Source organism: Hydra viridissima, unplaced genomic scaffold (assembly GCF_058129835.1).
Source record: "Hydra viridissima isolate aposymbiotic clone 2 unplaced genomic scaffold, HvirCarnegie_v1 scaffold_8, whole genome shotgun sequence".
NCBI lineage: Eukaryota > Metazoa > Cnidaria > Hydrozoa > Anthoathecata > Hydridae > Hydra > Hydra viridissima.
Window position 1 is genome coordinate 10,560,001 of NW_028324307.1, and position 25,577 is coordinate 10,585,577.

The 25,577-nt window shown below is 31.4% G+C and overlaps 5 protein-coding genes across 23 annotated transcripts in view; 3 read left to right on the forward strand and 2 right to left on the reverse strand.

Moving 5' to 3' along the window:
* Positions 1 to 819, forward strand: part of LOC145182727 (uncharacterized) — a 6,032-nt gene extending 5,213 nt beyond the window's left edge. For 6 of the 19 annotated variants that reach the window (XM_090096446.1, XM_090096457.1, XM_090096459.1 and 3 more), the window contains 5 exons: positions 1 to 12; positions 145 to 215; positions 289 to 330; positions 461 to 488; positions 582 to 819. The exon at positions 1 to 12 is cut by the window's left edge. Coding sequence is in view for 5 of the 19 variants with exons in the window: in XM_090096457.1 (XP_089952583.1) it covers positions 168 to 215; positions 289 to 330; positions 461 to 488; positions 582 to 649 (186 nt within the window). In the remaining 14 variants the exon portion in view is untranslated. Of the gene's footprint in view, positions 13 to 144; positions 331 to 401; positions 489 to 581 lie in introns of all 19 variants that reach the window. The other 13 variants (XR_016455149.1, XM_090096441.1, XM_090096447.1 and 10 more) reach the window with 5 other exon arrangements.
* The window catches only part of LOC149884966 (uncharacterized), a 748,071-nt gene that overhangs the window by 702,876 nt on the left and 19,618 nt on the right, over positions 1 to 25,577 (forward strand). The window lies entirely within an intron of this gene.
* LOC149885027 (uncharacterized) lies at positions 21,125 to 21,655 on the reverse strand. The gene has a single exon (XM_090094600.1). It carries the CDS (start codon positions 21,653 to 21,655, stop codon positions 21,125 to 21,127), a length of 531 nt encoding a protein of 176 aa, XP_089950726.1.
* On the reverse strand, positions 21,751 to 22,635 carry LOC149885028 (uncharacterized). Its single transcript, XM_090094601.1, has one exon. It carries the CDS (start codon positions 22,633 to 22,635, stop codon positions 21,751 to 21,753), a length of 885 nt encoding a protein of 294 aa, XP_089950727.1.
* On the forward strand, positions 23,549 to 25,489 carry LOC149885029 (uncharacterized). Its single transcript, XM_090095745.1, has one exon. The coding sequence runs from the start codon at positions 23,589 to 23,591 to the stop codon at positions 25,380 to 25,382; it is 1,794 nt and encodes a 597-aa protein (XP_089951871.1). The 5' UTR covers positions 23,549 to 23,588; the 3' UTR covers positions 25,383 to 25,489.

Below are 25,577 nucleotides of genomic sequence, written 5' to 3' on the forward strand. Positions count from 1 at the left end.
CAATATCACGCTGTAAGTTTAAATTAGTTGTAAAATTAAAAATTAGATTTGCATTTGCATTTTGATTTGCATTTCTTTTGATGGGGATATTTATTTCGGTTAGGTACAACTAAGTTTATGTATGCCTTGTTTATATTCGTTTAGAATTTACTACTTAGACACGAGGGATGTGGTATCAAATTGAAATTCTGATATTGTTATTTGCATCTCTTTTGGTGAGGTTATTTATTTTTGTTTTAATTTATCGTTATTTAAGTTGAAGACTTTTTTTTACTTTTTTCCTGACAGGTTTTGAAGTATGTGGAAATTATAGAACCTTTCAGTTATCAGGTAAGATTATCTTTTTTTACACATTTTTATTAAAGATATTATTTAGTTGTTGCATCGAACTTTATCTTTAGAAAATGGTATCGGAAATAAAAAAAAATAATAAAATTTCTATTATCAATTTATAAATCAGGAATTAGCAATAGCAATATTTCTTAAAGGTACTTTGTAAAATTTTATTTTCATTTCATACTATTTATATAATTTAGGTTCCATATTTTCTTTATTGTATTTTATGTTATATTTACCTTTAGGAATTGACAACACGTTGCTGGAATTGAAGCGTGAAACATGTACTAAGAACAGCAGCGTTAAAACCTAAAACCTAGTTTGTTAACAATTGGTTTAGTTTAAACATCTATTGTGTATATGGGTGTGTGTGTTTTATACAGATGTTTTATAACCTCAAATATAATGACTATTAAAAATATATTTAAAAACTATTTTGATTGTAATTAAAAGTTTGTGTACTGAATTACATTATTACAAATATTTGATTAGTTTTCAATGTCCAGTTAAAGAGTTTTTGAAGCTTGCTAACAAATTGAGCACTATATTTCTCCCAACCATGGTAGTTTGTATAATTAGTACTGCTTGTATCAGATGGGTGGTAATTATTACATTTATAATGGTAAGAACCAATATGTATTAAGAATATCATAATGAAATAATCCATATTTTAAAAAATGTAAGGATTACTTTGTTATCAAATTACAATACTATGTGGCTTAATTCTTCTTTAATTATAATGGAGTGATTTTAACTGATTATTCCCTACAATAACGTTATTTTAACTAAATAAAAACAGCGGATAATTTGATGCACTAAAGTAATAACTCCTTTATTTAAAAGGATTGTTTAATCGGAAAAATATCAACGGACTTCAATCCGTTAAAACTTTAATCCGTTAACTTAACGGAAAAGCCGTTGGTGCAATAGCGACGGATTGATCTGTTACCCAATTCGTTGTATACAACGGATTTTTTTTTAGAGTGAACCATTTTTGATGGTTCGACTTTCGAAATTAAACCTGATTGCCGTGCACATTAGGAAAACAAAACTTGTTTACAACAAACCCATTTATTTAGGAATGTGCATCTTGGATTTAAGCAAAACTCTAATGTTCAAACACTATTACGACTATATCAAACCAAAATATAATGACCGCGCAAAGCTGCTTATGACTGACACGGACTCGCTCATTTACGAAATCGAAACTGAAGATTTTTATAAAGATATTGCTGATGACATACTAGAAAGATTCGACACGAGCGAATTTGACAAAAACCATCCCGCCATTAAAAACGTCGGTTTCAAAGTTGGTGCTAACAAAAAAGTCATCGGAATGTTCAAAGACCAAACCGGAGGAAAGTAAATTGAAGAGTTTGTTGGACTTCGACCTTAGCTCTACTCTTACAAGATCCTTGAAGAAAAAGAACACAAAAGTGCAAAGGGGTAAAGAAAAACGTTGTTGATAAAAAGATAGAACATCAAGACTACAAAGACTGCTTAATGAATAAAAAAGAAAAGTTTTCAAAAATGAACATTATCCGATCTCATAAGCATGATATTTACACGGAAGAAATTAACAAAGTTGCACTCAGCGCTGAAGATGATAAAAGAAAAATTTTGGAAGACGGAATTCGCACTCTGGCTATAGGACATTATAAAAACAGATTTAACTTGATCAACTACTAGAAGTTTTTCGGTCCGGATGACAAAGATTCATCTGATCTGTAGACTTTTATATAGTAGCTTATGATCATTATAAAGCAATTAATAAACATGAATATCACTTCATTAAACGAAAAAATTTTAAAGCAGTTTGACATTGAAGCTGCAAAAGACACGGAAAACTTTAAAAAAGTAAAAACTGAAAAAGCTTTCTTTGTTGCAAAAACCATTCATCTTGTTCAAAGGTATGAAGACATTTTTCAAACAAAACTTCCCTTTGAAGAAATTGAGAAATTTAACGCCGAAAAAGAAGACATTCAAAGACAATACTTTCAAACAGCGTCAAAACTTGTCGACTCTAAAAAGTGGACTCATATTAAAATTGAGCAAAAACCAATCTACTTGTACAAATGCAAATACTGCTCAAATGAAGACCTCAACAAGTTTGAAATGGATGATGCGGTAAAAAATTTTGCATAAAATGTTCTTGTCAACAAAAACCTCTAGACATTAAAATAGGTTACTATCACTTCAACACAAACAAAACAAGCTCGTCAAGAATAATCCACTTCCAAGAATACATCAAACAATACAACGGAAAACAAAAATGCAAAGTTCAAAAGGAGATCTTTGAGAAACTAAAAAGCAAATTTCAAGCTTTAAACCTTCTCGTCAACTCCAATAAAAAAATCATCAAATATTCCAAAATTACCAAAGAACATATACTCATCTTCTTAAAGCAACTTGGGTTTAACAATCACTATGAAAATGCTAACTACATTAATTTCGTGCTGACTGGAAAAAGAATAGATGACGTTGAATACTTGGAAGAACAGCTCATCAATGACTATATAGAATTTTCTTCTTTCTATGACACTTATTACGGAAGAGACAAGTTGAAAGAAATTAAAAGAAAAAGCTTCATTAACGCGCAGTATATTTTGTTTCAACTTTTAAGAAACAGAAATCATCCATGCAAAATTGAAAACTTTTCTTTTCTAAAAACGATTGATAAAAAGATTGATATTGATAATAATAACAACAGCCGCAATATAGTATTAGTGCATAGGTTATACACTGTTATTTTTTGCAGTAATAAAATAAAATTTTAAACTTAAGAAGTATGTTTGTTTGTTTTTTTTAATTTATATGTTATCTTTTTATTAAAAATAACTCTTCGATGAGTTCACAATTACTATTTAGGTAACATAAAAAGATAACATATAAATAATAAAAAAACATACTCGGATCTGAGTATAAGAATCGCCATTTTTTGAAAATTATGCTTTTTCGAGTCTGCAAGCATGAAAAAGCCGTTCAAAAAACGTGCTAAAAAGGTTGGGAAAACTAATATAGTGGTCAATTTACTTATATCGTCACATTTTCAGGACGGACAAGAAAATTACGTTCATTAGACGTTCTATTACGGTTCAGATTGTCTATAAATCGAGCGAACATGATTTGAACCTACATTAGACGTTTTTATTCCGTCACGTAGCCACTGGATCGAAGGAAAACCCAGAGAGGATATACTTGGTTTACCACATTGATTGGAGGGGTACGATGAAGAAAAACCTATACTACTTAAAGAAAACATATTTGGGTTTATAAAGCGTTGATTAAAGATCTTGAAGGATTGGCGGCTATACCAACATGCTCGAGATCAAAGTAGTTCACGACTTTTACAATAAACGAGAACAGTACGAATATTGAAAACGGTGCACAAACTGCAAACGGCTCAATCATTCGTGTATTCATTACTGGATAAACTTGGACCAGTTTGTGAAATACTCACACAAAACGATGATGGATGGGAAAAATTGGACTGGAGCAACTTGTCGAAAAGTTGCAAAAACGCATTGAAAGAAATCCATTGAACTCAGTTTTTAACCAGAACGATAAAAAAAACAAACGCAAACGTACAGTCAAGGTCATATAAACATCGAAACACTGCATTCAAACAATATAATGGGGATCTTTACAAAAAAGCAATAATCTCAAGTACTGGTGAACATTTATTTACTCTAGGTTACAAAATTACAAAAACAACGGTTGCAAAAAAAAGCTAAACGTTGCAAGACGCTAGGAGATTTTAACAAGCAAAACGTTGAGTTATAACTATATTGGTTATGGATACTCGGTAAGAATAATCGCGAGGTTAGAATTATTTTGTTCTATCTCCTACTTTAATAGTTGGGAGAGAAAATGAGTTAATACTTTTAGTAAATAATGAGTGCTTTAAAAATACGCTCTACTTTACAATTTTTTTTCTAAATAATATGTTTAAACATAAATTATTTAAAGAATAAGTTATTATTTCTTTAAAAATTAAAGCTAAAGTTTTAAATAATTTTTACTTTAAGATAAAAATTAAAAACTTTCTCCCAACGTTTAAACTTGGAGATAGAACAAAATAATTCTAACCTCGCGTAATGTTGAATATGGGTGCTGGTTTACTTATATATATCCCTGCTAGCACACAACGTTGAAAAAACGTTGAAATAACGTTGATCGACGTTGATCAACGTTGTTACAACGTTGTTTCAACGTTGTTTCAACGTTATGTGCTTGCTGGGATACGAACTTGATAACAAAACTGAAGCTGAAATCTACTCGAAGGGAACTTAAAAGCATTAAACAGCTATGTGGAACGGTGGACAAGCGAGTGGAAATATATAACGTTACGCTAGAATCAATAACGATACCGGAATTCCACGTCAAGGTTGAATGTACCGATGCAGAATAGGAAATATTCACCTTCTTACCCAATCCAATGATCAAGAATGTAAAGAAGCATTTTGAAAAACTGAGGAGAATTGCAATGATGAAGAGGGTGATGAATTGCAACCTGTTGATATAACACTCGGTACTGTTGATTATCAAAGAATAAAAACTACGGAACCAGTGGTTCTCGGAAAAGTCCGGATAAAGATCCTCGAGCCGAATTAACTATGTTGGGATGGCCTCTTTCTGGGAGACGAATGCAATTAAGTTCTGGTTTAAAAAGGTTTCTTATTGAATACTGATCGCGATGAGTTCGAGCAAATGTGTAGTTTTAGAAGTACTTAGATATCAGGCTCAAGCTATGAATCAATGTTCCATCAAGACTTTAGCAAAAAACAGCGCTAAACCGACAAAGCCTATTATGAAACTTGAATGCCTTTGAAAAAAGATGTTGTCAAACTACCAAAAGACAGAGAAATGGTTATTAAAAGGTTAAAAAGTACAACAGCTCAATTAAAAAAACTTAAAAAGCTAGAACAGTATAATGGTATAATGATGAAACAGATCAATGAGGGAATATTGGAAATAGGACTAGAAAAACCCACGGGAGAAATTATTATGACCACATTACACTCTTCATCAAGCTGTAACCAAAGAAAATGCTGAGTCAACAAAAATACGAGTTGTTTATGATTGTTCAGCTAAAAAAGACGCTCAACCACCTTCATTAAACAATTGTCTGGAAGTGAGACCATCACTGTAACCCCTAATATTTTGTATGACATTCTCATACAAAATCAAATGAATAAACTATGCGTTTTAGTTGACGTAAAGAAAGGGTTTCTACAAACTCGAATTCACGAAATGGATCGAGACGCACAACGATTAATTTGGTATAAGGACTTAAAATTTTAATAAATGGAGTTTCGGTTTACAAGGGTGATTTTAGGCTCCAGTTCAAACCCTTACGTTTTTCGGCTCTACCATTTAAAAGCATATATCAAAATATAAGGATATTTATCCAAAAACATTGCTTGCCTTGGAAGAAGATATTTATGTCGATGGTTTGCAAGGAGGTGGAGAAACGGAAGAAGAACTTATCAGGTTTAAAAATTAATCAACACAAATCTTAACAGAAGCTGGATTCCAGCTGCATAAATGGTACAGCAACAAGATAAACAAGATGGAAAACGTCGCTGAGGCCAAATCAACAAAAATACTTAGGATTCCTTGGAGCAAGAAAACAGATCAGCTGTCCATTGAACTTGCTGCTTGCATATAACGGAAAAAAATAAGTGATAACGAAAGTGCTATCCGCAATTAACAATCTTTTTGATGTATTTGGATTTAGTGCAACTGTTCTAAACATTGGAAGAATATTATACAATTAGTTGTGATCAACAAATTCCGGAAGAATAGCAAACCAAAATTAAAGCAATAAGCACCAAAAGAACTATTTTAATTCCACGGAGCTTTGCATCTAGAAGAATTATTGAAATGGAGCTCCATGGGTTTTCAGATCATGTAAATCGTATGTGCGACGGTATATTGTAGAATGTGCTTGCATCTATGCTGCAAAGAACCATAAAAAATCTGAAAACAATTAACCTAATTGTAGCAAAAGCACGAATTACACCACGTGAACTTTCAGGACTGGGACTGATAGCAGCGTTGATAAATCACATTAAGAAGACATTAATCAAGTGTAATATTATCGAAGTGTATAATTGGGTTGACAGTACTGCTGTACTTTATTGGTTAAAAGAAAGAGGGAGTTGGTTACAGTTTTTTAGGAACTCAACAGATTTTATTGAATAGAGAAATAAAATGCCTTTATGTCCCGACATAAGAAAACCTTAATAATCTTGGAATAAGAGGAGCCCGGAGACGCTGTCGAGCTTGTGGTTCAATAGTCCGATATGGTTGAAACAAAGAAAATTTGCAAACAACCGGTAAAATATTAGAAATGTATCATGGAAGACGAGATAGAAGGAAATTGATTAAAGTCTCTGCTTTAATCGGGGTAATATGCCGTGAATGACATCTTCTAAGCAAATAGAGGGTTATGAAAAATTATGAAATATTTTAAGGCGCTAATTAATGTCGCTGTTGTAAATTATGTATAAAAAGGTGAAACCTAAAATAATTCCCCACAACTCTTCACAATTTTTTTTTTAAAAAAAAAAAAGCACAAAGTATTTTTGAATTCAAATTTTATCTTTATTGTAGAAAATGAAGGAGTAAACTGTTTTCTATTTTTTAGCCAACTGCAGACTGCAGAGTAATCTTCGTTGGTTAGTGATTTCTTATTTTGAGGATTTACAGCTAAGCCAAGGACTACTATACGGAAGGATGCGCAAAGTCGATTTCCTGACTCCGCTAGCGAAGGCCATTCAATATTTCTCACTAAACTCTTATTTAGCTAAATTTGGCCGAAACAACGTTTTATAAAATCAAATTACTGAAATATCATTAAAATAATTTTGCGTTATTGTTAATAAAAAATTAATAACAAATTAAAAAACTTATTTAAAAAAGCATAAAAGATCAATATAAAAAAATTCCTCTATGAAAAAACGTAAACATTATATTGTGAGGAGGGAAAATGATAAAATTGTAAACATCTTTAATTTTTACCCGACTCAAGCATATAATATTCGACAAAAAGAGTGAGTCAACCAACAAAAAGTACGCACGGACACTTATTGAATTTGTCATATGAATAAGATGATAAAGCGAAAAGAAAAGTAAAATGTAACAACAACCAAGAAAAGACGTACACGCAGAGAATTATTGAATTTGTCAAATGAATAGACGATATACCGAAAAGAAAAGTAAAAACAACAACAACCAAGAAAAGACGTACACACAGAGACTTATTGAATTAGTCATATGAACAAGATGATAAAGCGAAAAGAAAAGTAAAAAGCAGCAACAACCAAGAAAAGAAGTACGCACAGAGACTTATTGAATTTGTCATATTAATAAACGATAAAGCGAAAATAAAAATAAAAAATAACAACAACCAAGAAAAGATGTACGCACGGAAACTTATTCAACCTGTCATATAAATAAATGATGAATAAGTAGCAAAACGGTAAACAACCGAAAACTATAAAAAGCTCAAAAAAAGAAAAGAAGACAGTTTTTGGGAGGACAGTTTTTGAAGAGAGTTTTTAAGAGTTTTTGAAGAGGTCTTAAAATGGCAAAGTAAGAGTTAAGAAGAATAAGAGATTTAAAAGAGGAATTTATGAGAAAAGGACTTTTAAAGATTTAAAGAGAAATTTATGAGAAGTATTTACGAAGATTTTAAAGAGAAACTTACGAGAAGAATTGGTAAGAAAAGATATTTGAGTAACTTTAAATAAGCGTTATTATCTGTATTGATTTATTGATATTTGCATGAGTTAATTTTAAGAGAATGTATATTGATGAGAATAATTGAGAATATTTGTTAAGAAAAATAAGTAAGAGAAGAAGAACCAGTAGTAAGTACTTTTGTTTGCATTTAGATTATTAATATTATTGTTGTTATTACTATATGCGTTAAATATTGTTATTGAAAAGTTTGATGCTTTACCGCGCACCTTAGCCACTGATCTCAAAATATAACTGGATAGCGTATTCAATTGCCTTTTTCAAAAAAAATTGAAGCCAAAATTCCAAGATGGCGGCGATCGGAGCTCTTAGCGGTGATCGATGTACATTTTATAAGGCTTTTTACAGAAATATTAAAGAAAATAAATAGAGTTTTGAAAGAAAAACTAGACTATGAAATAAAGTTTTAATGACTTTAAAGAAATGAAATGATTTCTGAAAAAATCAGACAATTAAAGTAATTATTTAGATACTAAGGTACAAAATATTCGATATACTTTTTAAGTGTAATTTACGATTAAATAATATTTATGCACAATCTATGTACCTTTTAGTTCTTAGTTACCCAATGCAGTGTGCTAGAAGGTTGATAACACGACTGTATGGTAAACGGCAGTGGTGTCTACTTACAATTTTGACAAATTTTATATTTTCAATTTTTGTAGCAAGATACCAGATATGTACATGCTGCATGAACTATTAGCTGAGTGCTGTGAGTACACACAACTCAGGGGTTCCTTCTAGGATTATTTAATACATATATGTAATTAATGGATATAGTATTTAATAAAAATATTAAATACCAAATGTGATTTTTTAATATATGTTATTTTACTTATATATTATTCTTTGTAATATTTCAGCTCTCAATAATTGAGTCAATTGTTTTTAACTTGTTATTCAAAACAAATCATTAAGGTTAAATTTACAATAAACCATCTGCATTAAATGTTGGAATGCATTAGTACTTTCTTATCGTTTCGAACAAACCAGTTTTTTAAAATTCAAAGACAGAGGAGGTTTAATTAAAGCAACCAAAAGTGTTGCTATCATATGCGAAGAAACAGAAAGATGTTTCCAAAGGTTGCTTGCCTCAATAAATGGCAACCTTCCAAATGAAATAGGAATTCAAAATGCCATTTCTAGTGCTGTTTTGAGATCAGTTGATTAATCAAAAATATTTAATGAACAAACTTCTCATATGTTTGACTCAGCTATAAATGATAACCATTAATTTTCACTGATTAAACTCATTTCAGAAAACTATGCAAAAATATATCTTTATCACCTGGGTAAAAAACAAACTGCCAAAATAACTGGAAAAAAGCTTAGGAAGCAATTAACAAAACTTATCCTATTCAAAAACCAATCAAAAATATTTTTATGATATGATTATATATATATATATATATATATATACAATAACTCTAGAAGGAACCTCTGAGTTGTGTGTAATCACAGCGCTCAGCTAATAGTTCATGCAGCATTTACAATTTATCTGATGAACTAATGCCTAAAAAATATTTTATCTTAAAAATAAAATCAGCTGCCTACCATGCTGTTGTGTTATTAACCTTCTAGCACACAGCATAGGGTAGTTAAGAACTAAAAGGTACATAAATTATATAACGAATGCTAACTATTTGAAACTTGAGATTTCTGCACAAGCAAACAAATACTTTTTCTTTACTTTTATTAAACATACTAAATTTAAGCAAATTAAAGTTAAAATTTGTTTTTAGTTTTACTGAGAATTTTTGTTTTATTATATTTATTCTAAAAAACGAAAAATAGAAAGTTAATATAGAGCAACTTATTGTAAGAATTTGTTTTGTTAAATAAAAAAATATTTATATTTGAAATTTATGTAAATATGTAACATTCCGTTATTTTTATGAATAAAATCTTATTTTAAACAAAAAAACTAGATTTTTATTAGAAAATTATATATTTATCAATATTTGAGCTTAAGATATAAAACTTGATTATCATCAGTTTCTTAATTTTCATAACCATTCCTTAATTCCGCCGCCATCTTGGGAGGCCAAAACTGGCTTCAAAAAATTTTTTCGTATACGCTATCCAGTTATATTTTGAGATCAGTAACCTTAGCATATCCGCGCCATTACACTTACGTCACACAAATATAAGAGTGCTTACTAAGGGTCTGCGTATCGAAACATATCGTATTATGATATGATACGATAAGGTATCGGAATGTGCATATCGTAAGTTTTTTTATATTACGATAATATCGTACCCAAAAAGTTTGCACGATAAAGTTTCGATATTTATCGATTCATTACGATATTTATCGGTCAATTACCTAAATATCGTAACTCATATCGTAACTCAAACGATAACGATACTTATCGATTCATTTCGATATTATTTTTTCCGACTAAAAAAATAATTTTTTTAAAAACCTAAATACTGTCATAAAATTGCTGACAAGTGCACTATTTAATGTAAAAAAAAGAAATAAACAAAACTTTATTTGTAATTTTGATTTTTTAATTTATTCAAGACTTAAGTTGAAGCAAAAAACAGCTAAAAACAAAAAATAATTTTTTACTTGATAAATTGTTGACGTGACATGTTTAACACGTTAAGGTTTGTGCCTGTGACTTAATATAAGAAAAAGATTAAAATTTAATCTCAAAGTCAAGGTTTATTGAAATCACTAAATCACTACATGGCAAATTTTATAAACTTTAAGCAGTAAAAAAAACCAATGACGCCACTAAGGCAATGAACCAATTTAAGTTAGTCATCCATTTCAACTGCTGATGTAAGAGTTGAAGTAGGAAGTCCCTGACTTGAAGCAGCTGAGTTCTGAGAGTTATTGGTAGAAGCCTCTTCAAACAATTCTTCTTTTTCATCCCGACTGGTTAGAAGCCATCTTTTGATCTGGATCTTAGGGTAGTTTTGCTGAATGTACAACAATTTTTCAACTTGTTCAGGCTGCAATTTTGTTCTTTTATAAGAGACAATTCCACCACCGGCACTAAAAGCTCTTTCTGAAGATGCTGAGGAAGCAGGTACACATAGCCATTTTTTAGCAGCTTGACCAAGGAGAGGAAATTTGTATTTATTTGCTCTCCAAAATTCCAGCACGTCCACACCAACAACCCCTGGGAGTTTTTGAAATATTTCCCATTCAGTGACAATGTCCGACTTTGGAGGTGGAGCCGGACCAGAATAGGAAGTCATAAGTGCAGGAGCTTCTTCCATTCCAACATTATAGAAAGGATCATCTTCCGAAACATGACCTTGGATTTCAGCATGTAACCGTTCATTAAATAATGTTGTTGCAGCAATCCATTCCTGATAAGCATTGGATTGAGTAATCAGTGCCTCATAGGCTTCATCAAATCCACCCAGTTTTTTCAGAGCTCTTCCCTTGTACAAGGGATTAAGCAAGTTGGCAACGGAGTAAAAAAGGTTTTGACAACCAATGTCCGGAAAACGAACATCCAAGTTTTCCACCAGCTTTTGGTGAAACATTTGTGCTGTTGGTGATCCCGCACCAGCCTTGATGAAATCCAGGCATTTGTGCCTCAGTGTGTAAATGTTTGAGATAACGAGGTGAATGCTTACTTCTTTGTCTGCAGAGAAACATTCTGAAATCTCAGCAACTCTCCTCAGAATAGGCAAAATTTCGTCATAAAGATTGAATTCATCTTCTGAAGGAATGACTGGAGCTAGTTTGGTGTCATCTTTTCCAGGAATGTCTCTAATGGAGCTGAGGATACGACGCATTTTTACAATGCTTTCCAACATCATAAAAGTTGAATTCCAGCGTGTTTTCACAGGAGTGATGATTTTCACAAATTTCAACTTATCCTTGCTAACAACATCACTGTCATCAAGCAACAGCTTTAGCTAAAAATTAAAATAGAATCATAAGAAACATAACATAAAAGTTGATTAGTACTATTTACTATAATAAAAAACTGATATTAACTATGTTATGTTTTTACTTTTTAAATGTTAACATTTTATCAGTTGAAAAATTTTGTCTCACAAAGTGTACTAAGAAGTTTATATTGCGCTTGTATCGTATTAAACTATAAACTAAATTACTATAAAAGCGAAAAAAGATGTTAAACTAGTTACCTCTTTTTTAATTCTTTGCTCAGACAAAGATGACTTGTGGCATCTTGAACTTAATTCAGTTGCTCTTTGGATTGCTTCGTGAAGATCCAAACTGTCAAAGCCTTTTGTTTCTTTGACAGTTGCTTCAACTGCCAAATTCAAAAGATGATCAGCACACAAAAGAGATGCATCTACAAAATTGCACTTGTTAATTGCCGCCTTCATATTAGCGGCTGAATCATCGACACACACAACGGACGAAACTCCATTATTTCCGGCCAACTCTGAGACATTCCTGAAAAGCAAAGTAAAATTAGTTGTTTGCTTTTTGATGTTTTAAAATATAAACTAATACTTTTGTTGTTATTTTAGATATAAATAAAAGTGATAATTTGTGACATTAACTTTAAACTAAATGGCGGATTTTGCTTATCTTAATAATTCAAACGATTAACTTAATTTACAGAAATTTTAACGTAATAAAAATTAAATACTAAAACATACTTATCCAGACGAAGAGCAATGGCTTCAGCTGTATGTCGTCCGGAAAACGGAGAAACTCCAATCACAAACATCCTTAATCGGAAGTCTTCACTCACATAGTGCAATGTACTGGCTTGGTATGCATCATTGTTTCTACTTTGCCAGAGGTCAGTTGAGATTGCAAATCCAGCGGTCTTTGGCAATTCCTCCTTTAGAATGTCATCCACACAGATTTTCACATTTTTGTACAACAACGGCAACCTAAAGTTAAAATAAAAAATTATTGGTATTTCTCGTTACATATCAATTTGGTTACCTACTAAGATAACCCAAAAAAAAATTGGTGTGGATTGGTCTTAAAAAAGTAGCTTTTTAAAAAATTTAGTTCTCTTGGAACTCCCATTGAATTGACTCCCCACAATAAAATTTTATTTAAAACAATTAAAATTTTTCGTACTTGAACCGGGAGTATGTTGTTGCAGCCTTCACATTCATTTTTGGGTTGCAGTAGTGAACAAAATCTTTAAAAGCTTCATGTTCAACCAAAGAGAATGGCAAATTTAAACGGGCCAAAAACTTGACAATTTCAATGTCTCCTCTGAGCTGCTCGTTGTCTTGTGGCTTGAATTTGACCCAATGCTTTAGATTTTGGACCTTTTCTGCTGATGGTCCGGAAAGTCTTCCTCGTTTAACTCTACTGCTCAACATTAATGGTGTCTTATCATCTCGGACCTGCTCATAAGCCTCGTCTTCATTGTAGGTCTAAAAATTAATATGAAACCCATTAAAATACCTAATATTGAAACATTCATCAGAATTTATCAAAAGTTATTGATATTTATCGTTAAATCTTCTTAAATCTTGGTATTGTAATAGTTATAATAACTAACACATATGAAAATAAAAGTTAATATTTAAATTAAAAAAGTAAAAACCTTTGTAAACTTTATTGCACCTGTTTTAACTCATCAAAAGCAACATGGCGATTTTCCTCCAGGGCTGCAAACTGAACAGGATGCTTCCTTGTCAAATGTGATCTCATGCCAGATGTGTTCCTGTCCGCCAACTTGCAAATTGCAAAACAATACTTGCATTTTGCAGTAACAAGTCGCTCTTCATCTGGTGTAGTACTGACCTCTTCATCAAAGTGATCCCAAATTTCGCTCCTTGACCTTGGCATTCTTCAAAATGTTGTTCAATTACAAATTTAATACTAATTCAAACTAAAATTTTAATATCTTTCCTTATAAAAAAAAATTTATTTTAAGGGCCTAATTATGTACATCTAAGTAATTTAAAGAGTATCCCAAAAACTTTTTCCCAGAGAGTTTTTAAAAACGTTTTTATTACAATTAGCTAGTTAATTTCGGTTCAGTAGAACCGTAATTAAAACCGTAACCAAAACCGAAACCGAAGTTTGAGTGAAGCCGAAATCGAAACAATCTGAAACATGAAAGCCAAATCAATATCAAAATAACATGAAATAACTATTTTACTTAACAGTGTCTCATAACTCATTACAAAAACTTATATATTATTCAAATGCATCTATCTATCGATCGATCTTGTAGTTTTCTCGCAACACATCGATGAGATGACAATAATATTCTCTTCAAAGAAATACCTATCTTTACAAATTTAGTCCTTCTTTTATACCAGACAATATCCCTCAAAAACGTCATAAAAACCAACAAGATTACGGAATTAATAATTTTGATAGTTGTTACAAACAACTATCAAAATTATTAACATAACGTTCTAACAAATTTCGCAACGGAACAACTTATCTCTATATATATCTCTATAGAACAATCCAACTGTTTATTTTTTTAAATAAAAACATACCGTTGTGTGACCTAACAAAGTCCTATGCTTTAAGAAAGTCCTAAATTAAAAATTGACAAATTTTGAAGATTTTTGTTATTATTATCAAATATATATATATATATATATATATATATATATATATATATATATATATATATATATATATATATATATATATATATATATATATATATATATATATATATATATATATATATATATATATATATTTGATAATAATAACAAAAATCTTCAAAAACTCCATAACTATGACATTTTTTTATCATTCAAATTTGTTTGAATAAATAAATATTTGAAAAAATAAAATAGATTTGTTTTTGTAATGATTTATGGGACATAAGGCATTTGAACGATCAGTATGTAACATGATTTGATAAAAAATAGAACATGTGAAAATATTTTAATATTTGATGATCGCTTAAAGAATGATTTGAGAATAGTAACTTGATTCAATTGTCACGTGATTTCAATTAATAATTACTTCAATTTTTGTAATTGATAATTGATTTACCCACAAACGATTAAAACATCAATATAATTAGGAAACCATCATGATCCCACACTAAATAAAAACAAGTTTTCTAAACTTAAAGAAAAAACCTCCCTATAAAAAGTTTTGGTTCATTACAGTAGTAGTTTGAACCGTAATTTTGCCCGAAACAGAATAAGTAAAAGGTTGTCGAAGCAGAAATTTTGAATTCGGTTTCGGCCGAAACCGGTAGCGAAAGTTTCCATTCGCTACAATTAGCGGCAACATTTCAGCTAGACGATATTTTAATCACATAAGTATTTTTTATTATTAGAAAAGCGGACTTTAATAATGAGTTTTAATCGAATAAACCACAATTGTTACGAATATTTAAAGAATAACTTTTTCTTTTTTAAAAATATAAAAATATTTTGGAGCGCTTACCGTGGTGTGACCTAACAAAGTCCTATGCTTTAAGAAAGTCCTAATTTAAGAAATGACAAGTTTCGTATACATAAAATAAACATTTAAAGAAAAAAATTTAGTTATTTTATCTAACTAGATATCTAGTTTAAACAACAGAATTATTTTCCGCAAATGATTCTTTTATATATACGAAATTTGTCAATTTTTAAATTAGGACTTTCTTAAAGCATAGGACTTTGTTAGGTCACACCACGGTATGTTTTTATTTTAAAAAATAAACAGTTGGATTGTTCTCCTAACTGCCTGAGCCGTTTTTAACAACTTAATCTAAAAAACGGCGTTAAAAAATAGGCGATTATTATTTTTTATCAATATTTTAATCAATAAATTGAGAAAATATATTGCAAAATATTTTAACTTAACATTTAGTTAAATCTAATACAAAATATTGTAAAATATCTAATATAAAACAACTTAACATTTAGTTATATCTAATACAAAATTTTGTAAAATATTGAAAAGTTTTGAAAACCAAACGATATTTTATCGGAACGTATCGTACATATCGAAACTCAAAAATATCGTTATACAATTTCTATCGGCAAATTATGCGATATTTATCGCTAAAAGCGATAATGATATCGTGCATATCGGAACCCAAACGATATTTTATCGGAATCATATCGTAACATATCGGATATACCAATTCATATCGAAACCCATTATCGTAAAAAATATCGGTTAGTTTCGATATTTCGATAACGATACGCAGATGCTTAGTGCTTACCATTACACATTAATAGAACAATTGTTGAGTTTTATATTATAGAATATACTGAGGACGGCGAATTTAAGTCAAGCCTTTTTTGATTAGACCTTGCCCATTCCTAACCAAACTATTCCCAAACCTAGCCCTTTCCTAACCAAATACTCCCCAGACCATCAACCTTGTTCCCAACCTCCATATACCTAATCCAAACATAACACTAAACCCAAACTTCCCCTTCGCCTTTACTACAGAATAAACATAATAATAACATATAAAAAAAAACGCCACCCTCACACTGGAGTTTCCCTACCGAGATTTATGCATTCACTCATTTCTTCATAAATCAGTGAACTTTAATTATTAATCATTTTCAAAAAAGTATATTGATTATTTTGAAACAGGATCGAAGAAAAAAAAAAAAAAAAAAAAAAAAAAAAAAAAAACATTTTAAGAGAAATCATTTTATTTAAAGAAGAAAAAAAAAAAAGAAAGTTTTTAATAAAAAGTGAATTAACATTTTTAATAAACATTTAAAAACAGTTTTATCAACATCAAAAATGGCAAGTCATTCAGGTTCACCTCATAACAACAATAATCCTAATGTTTTACCACTATTTTATTCAAAAACACCACCTGCACCCAACTGTACCACACCCGACATTGAAGTTTTACCAACTGAACATTTTGATCGAGACTCACTAGGACATGAGGAAAATGATTGGCGAAATGAGTATATCGATAAAGTTATAAGTGAAAAGATGATAGAAAAAGTTGCGAGAAAACCATTTAAACTCCACCGCAAAACAAGAAGCGGAAGCTACTCTGGTTAGACGAAGTGATGAGAGAGACGCTCTTAATTGGTTAGAAAAGATTGCAAACTCATTTAGACCAACAATTGATAAGTCTAGTTTACCACAGTTTAACGGAGGACCAGATGATGACGTTAAAGAATTTTTCCTTCAATTTAAGAGAACAGCTACCTTTAACAAGTGGGACAATAGCGAACAACTTAGCGCTTTTCCGCTTTGCTTAAGTAAATCTGCTTCGATATTTTATGAATCCCTTCAAAACCAAACAAAACAAGATTTACAATTAATTCAACAAGCTTTCCAGAATGAGTACGAACCACCAGAACGTATTTGGATGAAGAAAACCCAACTTTATGAATTGAAAGAAGGAGAAAGAGGACTTGAACATTTCATAGCAAATTTAGAGAAGTTGTCACAAGAGTTAAATGTTTCGGAAGAAACCAAAAGAGATCTTTTTATTCAAGGAGTTAATTCTAATCTAAAGAGAAAACTTCTTTTAAGCCAACCAGAGACATACACACAAGCAGTCAGAATCGCAAGAGTGAATAATTCAGTTAACATCGATGATAACGCTCGCATAATTGAAACAGTAGTAAAGACCATGACAAAAATACACAACCAGTTGGTTAAACCTAGCACTGTAACATTCGCTGAGAACGATGCACCACCATTGGTTGCATACAATACAACACCTGCGAATTTAGCTAATCCCGAAAATGCGACTAGAGAAGTAGCAAGGCTCAAAGACGAGAACAGAAAGTTTAAAATGCGTCTACAGAGACAAACCAATAATCAGGATCGTAATCCAACCCCAGTAAACCAACCAATCTGCTATATATGCAATAAGGCAGGACAATTAGCAAAACAATGCAGACAGGAATACCAAGATCCTAGAATTCCACAAAATAACAACTCGCAGTATCAGTACAGGAAAAACTTTACTCAACAACCGCGATGGAGAAACAATAGAAACTGGACACCACAAAATTTCGATAACTGGAACAGAAACAATGAAAATAAATACACTCAACCCGACTCGAATAACCAAAATTGGAGAGCTACTACCTCAAATAATCCACAACCAAATTATAGAGATAATTACTTCAGATCAAGAAGACAAAGTAACAACTGGAATAAAGGTGAAAATACACGAACAGGCACCCATCAAAATCAAAAGAATGATTTGCCAGTTCGTATGCTGGGAATGGATAATATGACTCAACATCAGAAGAACAATTTTCAACATAGAGATAACACAACCTTGCAGTATGATGATGCAGAAGACTACAATTGGGATAACTCCTACGATTGCAGATATAACCCCAACACAAACAATCAGATGTCAACTTTTGATGAAAGTTACCCATATGAAACCAACAACGATTATTACGATAATGCATCAGCAAGAGATTACACGTCTTATAGGATGGGTTGTCCACATTTCAACACCCTAAATGGAGATAAAAATAAACTTATGCAACAAGAGATTCAGAATATATGTGAGAATAATAAACAGATCACCCATGAGATGAACTGTCTAAAAGACCAGTTTCGACAGCTGCAACAAAACACTACTGAACGAAATCCAATGCAATAAGAGAACAAGGAAATGGATAAGAAAGATTTTGATCGACCTAATTCAACAATTTGTGAACCCCAAAATGTGAAAGCCATCAAATGTGAAGAACCATAAATTACCAAAAAAGAAATAAGTTCAGTAAGCAGTTCCCTTGACATTGAGAGTAATGCAGAAACTGATCAAAATAACAGCGACGAAATAGTCACAAATACCTATCCCGAAATACTTGATAGTAATTCTAAAGTTGAGACAGGAGATTACGTTTCACCTAAACATTTCACTCCAGAACATAACGAGGAAATAAACGATGAAATTGACCAAAAGATAGAAGAAGAAACAATTATTCCTGTTACCATAGTAGATTTACACTAACAGTGCAGGGGCGTGTCTAGGGGATGTCTGCTACGTCGCTGGACATACCCAAAATATGTATATATACATATTTTTTCACAACTTCAATATTTCGTTAAGTAAATATGATGCGTCGGTAGATAAAAGCAAACAGAGCGAATAATTATAATAAACTAAAGCAATAATTAAGCAAACTATACAAGGTTAACTGTTCGAACGGATGGTAAGAAGTTATTAATCCGGGATAACAGTTAGATTTACGGTTTAGTATTTTATTATACGCCAAGTTAGAATTATTTTGTTCTATCTCCAAGTTTAAATGTTGGGAGAAAGTTTTTGATTTTTTTCTTAAAGTAATAATTATTTAAAAACTTAGTCTTAATTTTTAAAGAAATAATAACTTATGCTTTAAATAATTTATGTTTAAACAAATTAGAAAAAAACTTGTAAAATAGAGCGCATTTTAGAAGTAATCATTACTTACTAAAATTAATAACTCATTTTCTCCCAACTTTTAAAATAGGAGATAGAATTAAATAATTCTAACCTCGCGCATAGTGCTTGTCAAATCGAGAACGGTCTAAAGTTTATTAAAAAAAAAAAAAAACGATTTATATATTTAAACGGAGGTTGTTTTAATTTTTGACTTAAACAAATTAATAAGAAACTTGAATGGACATACCTTTTTTTATTAAGTTATAAGGTACTTCATTTTTTAAATATTTTCTTTTGTTAATTTAAAAAAAATAAAAGTAATTATTTCTTAGAGAACAAATTCCGGACTTCTCTTTTCAATTACACCCTGAGTAAAGTTTTAGTCAAATTCTATTGATATTTATCATCAGGAGGAGAAGACTGTAATTAACAACAAGCATATATTAAAATATATCAATGGACATCCCCAACTATTTTATACAAAGCTGTGTATCTTTTTAATTACTTGCATTTTAAAAAATATAAAAAGAAAGAAAGGGTTTTAAACATTAAAAATAAAATTTGGACTTCCCTTGGTACATACACCCTGTTTAGTGAGTATTTATTAAACATTTCTTAAACATAAAGTTTAGACAGTTTTTCAACAATTTTTTTTTGCTTCATATAAGAATAGGTCGTGTGTAATTGTTAAGCGTTGGTGCTGACTATGGTTATCATCATTTTCTTCTAAAAATAGATAGCGTGCGAAGCGATGATGTTTGATAATGGTTAGCATCATGTGCGATAAAATATCGGGCGATTGCTAAGCCGTCTTACCTCATATATGCGTTTGTGAATGAGGAAGGGGGGGGAGGGGGATGCTAAAATTTAACTTTTTTTTTTTTTTTTTGGGGGGGGGGGGGGTTAAAACTGCGACTTACCCAAAAAAATTCCTGTACACGCCCCTGCTAACAGCATGTAATTGATGAAACTCCGATTGAAATACAAAACTTATATTACAAAAATCAAGGATATATTGATGTTTCCTCGAAACCAAAAGCGTTAGATCACTTTAATGAAAATAACAATGACTTAAGTAGCAGAAAAACAACAACTTCTGAGTTAGAGATTAAAATTCAATCAGAAAGCGATAATTACAATCACGACAATGAAGATCAGCTGGAAATTGAAACACCTCTTAACGATGGTATTTTGAATCCAACAACTGAAGAAGAGTATTGCACGACAATAGAAGAACATACAGAAAGTAGTATCACAAGCCAAATTAGTTTAAATTCCCTAAAAGACTTAAGTACAAGTTCAGAAAACCAAAGCACAACTCAGTTGAAAGTTAATGATAATCATGATATCAGAATCCTCAAAGATGAAAATGTATCCCTTACAAAATGGAGATTCTATAAAGAATTAGAGACTCTACAAGAAAGACAGTGATCCGAAGGTGATCAAGATTAATACCGATTGCGTATTATATTAAATTTTGAAGATCAACACCGCTTTAGTTACTTTTTAATCAACATGTTCTTAATAAATTTTTACTCTATTTATACAGTTTTGATCGGTTAAGAATAGCTAAATTATTTTTATCAATCTTCATAAATGGGCTATATATAGCACTTATGGTAAAGCACCCAAATACCACAACCACGCATAATTAAGATCGGAATGTCCCATAATAAGTTACAAAAATAGCGTTAACGTAAATTTCTTCCGATCATTCTCCCCTTCTTTGATAGACTCCAGTCTATCAAACCTTTTCAATTATCGAACTCAAGAAGACACAATCTTGTAATTGGTCCTATAAATTCTTTTTCGCCAATTTTAACTTTTACAACTCTTACACGTCCATCTTTTCCTTCAAATACTTCTGTAATTCTACCGAGCGGCCAATGTCCTCTGGCTGTATCCGGAGAAATGACTAATACAATATCATCTATTTTCATTTTTCGGCTTTCTTGATTCCATTTATACCGCTTTGATAAAGAGGGAAGCCATTCTCGCAACCATCTTTTCCAAAAGTGACGTAATAATTCTTGTACTCGACGCCAACGTGTTTTAGGATGATAATTTTTTGATTGACTTGAGTCGGGAGCGAATTGTCCTCCCACTTGTCCAGTTAAAAAATGATTAGGAGTCAATGGAACATCTTTTTTTTCAGCACTCTGATACGTTAATGGGCGGGAGTTCAATAAACTCTCAGCACCTGTAAAGGCCGTATGGAGTTCTTCATCAGTAATATCGGCCTTTTCAAGTATTCCAGATACTGCACATTTTGCAGCCTTGATCATTATTTCGAACACACCACCAAGATGAGGTCCTAGTGGAGCGTTAAAGTACCACTTGATTCCTTTATCAGCTGTAGAGTTGGTAATTTTATTCTTATCTAAGCTACAAGTTCTTTTAGTTCACGAGATCCACCAACAAAATTTGTTCCATTGTCCGTCAAAACTTCCAGTGGTAATCCTCTTCTATTCACCATTCGAAAAAAGGCATTGAGGAATGAATTTGTATCTAAATTATAAGCTATCTCGAGATGTACTGCTCGTGATAGTAAACAGGTAAACAAGCATAAGTATCTTTTTTGTCGTGTCCTCCCTCTACCTTGCATCGTTAGAAATGGCCCAGCAAAATCAATGTCAATTCGAGCAAACGCACGTAGTGGTTCCTTAAAGCGAATTGCTGGCAGCGGAGCTATAAGCTGTTGAGCAGGTTTACATTTTCTTCTTCTGCATTTGTTGCATTTTGCTTCTGCATCGCGGATTTCTTCTCGTCCTCGTATAATCCAATATCGTTCTGATAATTTTGTGAGTAACTGATTTGTTCCCATTACATGATTTCCTTCTTCATGGTAATGTTTAACAATCAATTTTGTAACCGCATGACCTCTCGGCAAAATGGTTGGATGCTTAACATCGTAAGGCAAGTAGTAAGCATTTTGTAATCGACTACAAGAGCGTAATAAGCCATCTTCATCAATTTGTGGATTTAAAGATATAATTTTGCTTGATACTGATATTGTTTTTCCTTTTTTAAGGTTGTTATATTCTTCTTTGAAGCTTTCCTGTTGAGCTTTAACAATAATTTCCTTTTCGCTTTCATGATATTCATCAGCTGTTATATCACCTATCATGCGCAAATCAATTTTACATCGACAGTTATTTATAAATCGATACATCCATCCGTTAACTCTGACAAGTCTTTTCCAACATGAGAATTGATTTATATCAAGCAATTGATTTACTAATTTGGAAGATAATGCGAAATTCATTAACACAGCGTTTTTCTTTATTCAATTGAAGCTTCTTGTGTGATTTCAACGTGAATCTGAGGCCATTTTTCCTCTAAAGAATTCAGAAAACTTGGTCCATGCCACCATACATTGTTGTTTTTTAACTCATTCACCGATGTTCCTCGAGATAATAAATCGGCTATATTAGTTTTTGTAGGTATGTAGGGGAGAGTGGGGTATTGGCGAACGCGGGGTAAATCCGAACAAGGTCATTACGGCATGTTCGATTAGGAAACTTGACAAATTTTTTTCCCCCTGGCGAGAGTGTGTTCCATGATCAGTTCCAGACGTACAGTAGTGTAGTATAGATGCGCATGTTGTTCACGATAGATCTATTCTAAGTTTTTCTCTTTGTTTCATGTAATTTTTACTTGCGAAACATTTATGTATTGGCTATACTAAGTATATAAAACCTAAACTTTTTTTTATGTAGTTGCAAAGTATCATAATCATGGAGTTTTTTAACACGTATTATATTTAGGGTATATTAATACAACCTCAATATATTCATTTAATTTCATTTGGTTGGGTCGCTGGGAAATAACGAACGATCTTAGTCGGGTAATAACGAACGCTTATGTCACCGCCTACGTCCGTGTGATATCAGAAATGCTCAATGATATATATTAACTTAATATATCTCATTGGATACGCTATATTCTTTTCAAATACTTTGAGAAAACATCGAAGTATTCTAGTGTACACACGGACGTTTCTTAAATAAAGTTATTATAAATTATTTATTTAGTTTATTATTATTCAAAGTTAAAATTACATTTTGAAGCAAGTTAAACATTTACAATATATATATATACATACATACATACATACATACATACATACATACATACATACATACATACATACATACATATATATATATATATATATATAAGTATTTATATGTTATTTAAATTTCTTTTTCATTTTAGATGCCACGAAATTATAATAGAAAAACTGAAATAAAATATAGACTAGAGGATTTAAAAAGGGCCATAAAAGATGTGAACAATAAAACTTTGTCATTAAGTCAAGCCTCTTTAGCTTATTCGGTGCCTAAAACCACTTTATTTGACCACTGCAAGAGAGAATTCATAACACAACCAAGAGGTGGAAGAAAATGTATATTCTCAGATGCACAAGAAAAAGAGTTAAAGGAATATATTGTCAAATGTAGCCAGGTTTTTTATGGGTTAACAATTAAAATGGTGCGACAAATTGCTTTCAAATTTGTTGAACAAAATAACCTGAACCATAAATTTAATAGGACAACCCAATTGGCAGGTAAAGACTGGTATTATTCTTTCATAAAAAGAAATTCAAATATTTCATTGAGAAAACCTGAGCCCACTTCGTTAAACAGAATAAATGGATTTAATGCAACAGAAGTAAAAATGTTTTTTGAAAATCTGGAAACTTTACAAAGAACTTATAACTTCGACACTAATCATATATATAATGTTGACGAGACCGGTATTTCTAATATTCAACGAAACTCCAAAATATTAGCCCCTAAGGGCCAGAAACAAGTTGGGATGGCAACCAGTGGGGAAAGGGGTTCAACAACTACAGTTGTTTGTGCATTCAGTGCTTCAGGAAAGTATATTCCTCCATTTTTTGTATTTAAAAGAAAACTCATGAATGATCAGTTGTTGCGGGGAGGCAATGTCGATATGCTTGCCACGGTCAGTGACTCAGGTTGGATCAATGAAAATTTATTTGTGGACTGGCTTAATCACTTTATGTCATTTGCTAAACCAACCAAAGACGAACCTGTGTTATTAATTCTAGATAACCATGAGAGCCATATTAGTCTTGATTGCTTTCTACTTTGTCGTGGAAATGGAATTGTATTGTTATCCCTTCCACTACACACTTCCCATAGAATGCAACCATTAGATTTAACATACTTTGGTCCACTCAAATCTGCATATAACAGGGAATGTGAAATTTTTATGGCAGCAAACGTAGGCCGAAGAATTACTCAATATGAAATTGTTGAACTATTTACAAAAGCTTTTAATCGTCTCAGCAATATTGAAAAAGCAGTCAATGGATTTCGAGGAGCTGGTATTTATCCGTTAGATCCCACAAAATTCAATGATTTATTTCCAAGAAGTATCGTTACACCTGAAACGTCATTACTTGATAACATTATGAGTTCAGAATCCCAGGTAAATGCAATGAATCAATCAGATACTCAAGCCAAATCATCTGAAGTGTTAGTTAATCTGTCATTGAATCCTTCTAGTGTAAGTCTGTCACCTGATGTGAATGTCTCCCCTGAACTGCTACCAAATAGATCAAATCAGTCAATACCTCTTTTGAATATTGTCTCTGTACCTAATTTGCCAAAAAGGAAAACCAGAGAAAGTCTAAGAAAGAAACATTCGACTATTATCACTAGTTCTCCAATGAGAGATTTTTTAAAGGACAAGGAGCAAAAGAAAAGTATGAAGGAACAAGAAGTAAAAAAGATTTCTGTTAAAAAAAAGAAGGTAGGAAGCAACTTTAATAAGTTTGAGGCTAATAATGAACCAAAGAAGAAAATAATAACCAGAGATGATAAAGAAAATGATTGTTATTGTTTAATTTGTGAAGAAAAGTATCATGATCCACCAACGGAAGACTGGATTATGTGTTACAAATGTAAGTCGTGGTCCCACGAGAAGTGCACAAGTTGTGCAAGCACATCTAGAGGTTTTCTCTGTGATTTTTGCACTTAATAAATGGAAGTAACAATATGTTTGAATAACATTGATAGATATTTGACATTTCATTGATGTAACATTTTATTTTGTTTGAATAAAATTTGTTGATATTTCTTTCTTAACATTTGATTTGTTTAAAATTTTATTCAATAATATTTTAGCGCTTCAATTAAGTTTGATTTGCTTTGATCATCATTTTATCCACTCCAA

Bases quoted from the DNA above. Each gene is read 5' to 3' on its own strand.
- LOC149885027 (XM_090094600.1), bottom strand. From the start codon at position 21,655: ATGATCAAGGCTGCAAAATGTGCAGTATCTGGAATACTTGAAAAGGCC.
- LOC149885028 (XM_090094601.1), bottom strand. From the start codon at position 22,635: ATGAATTTCGCATTATCTTCCAAATTAGTAAATCAATTGCTTGATATA.
- LOC149885029 (XM_090095745.1), top strand. From the start codon at position 23,589: ATGCCACGAAATTATAATAGAAAAACTGAAATAAAATATAGACTAGAG.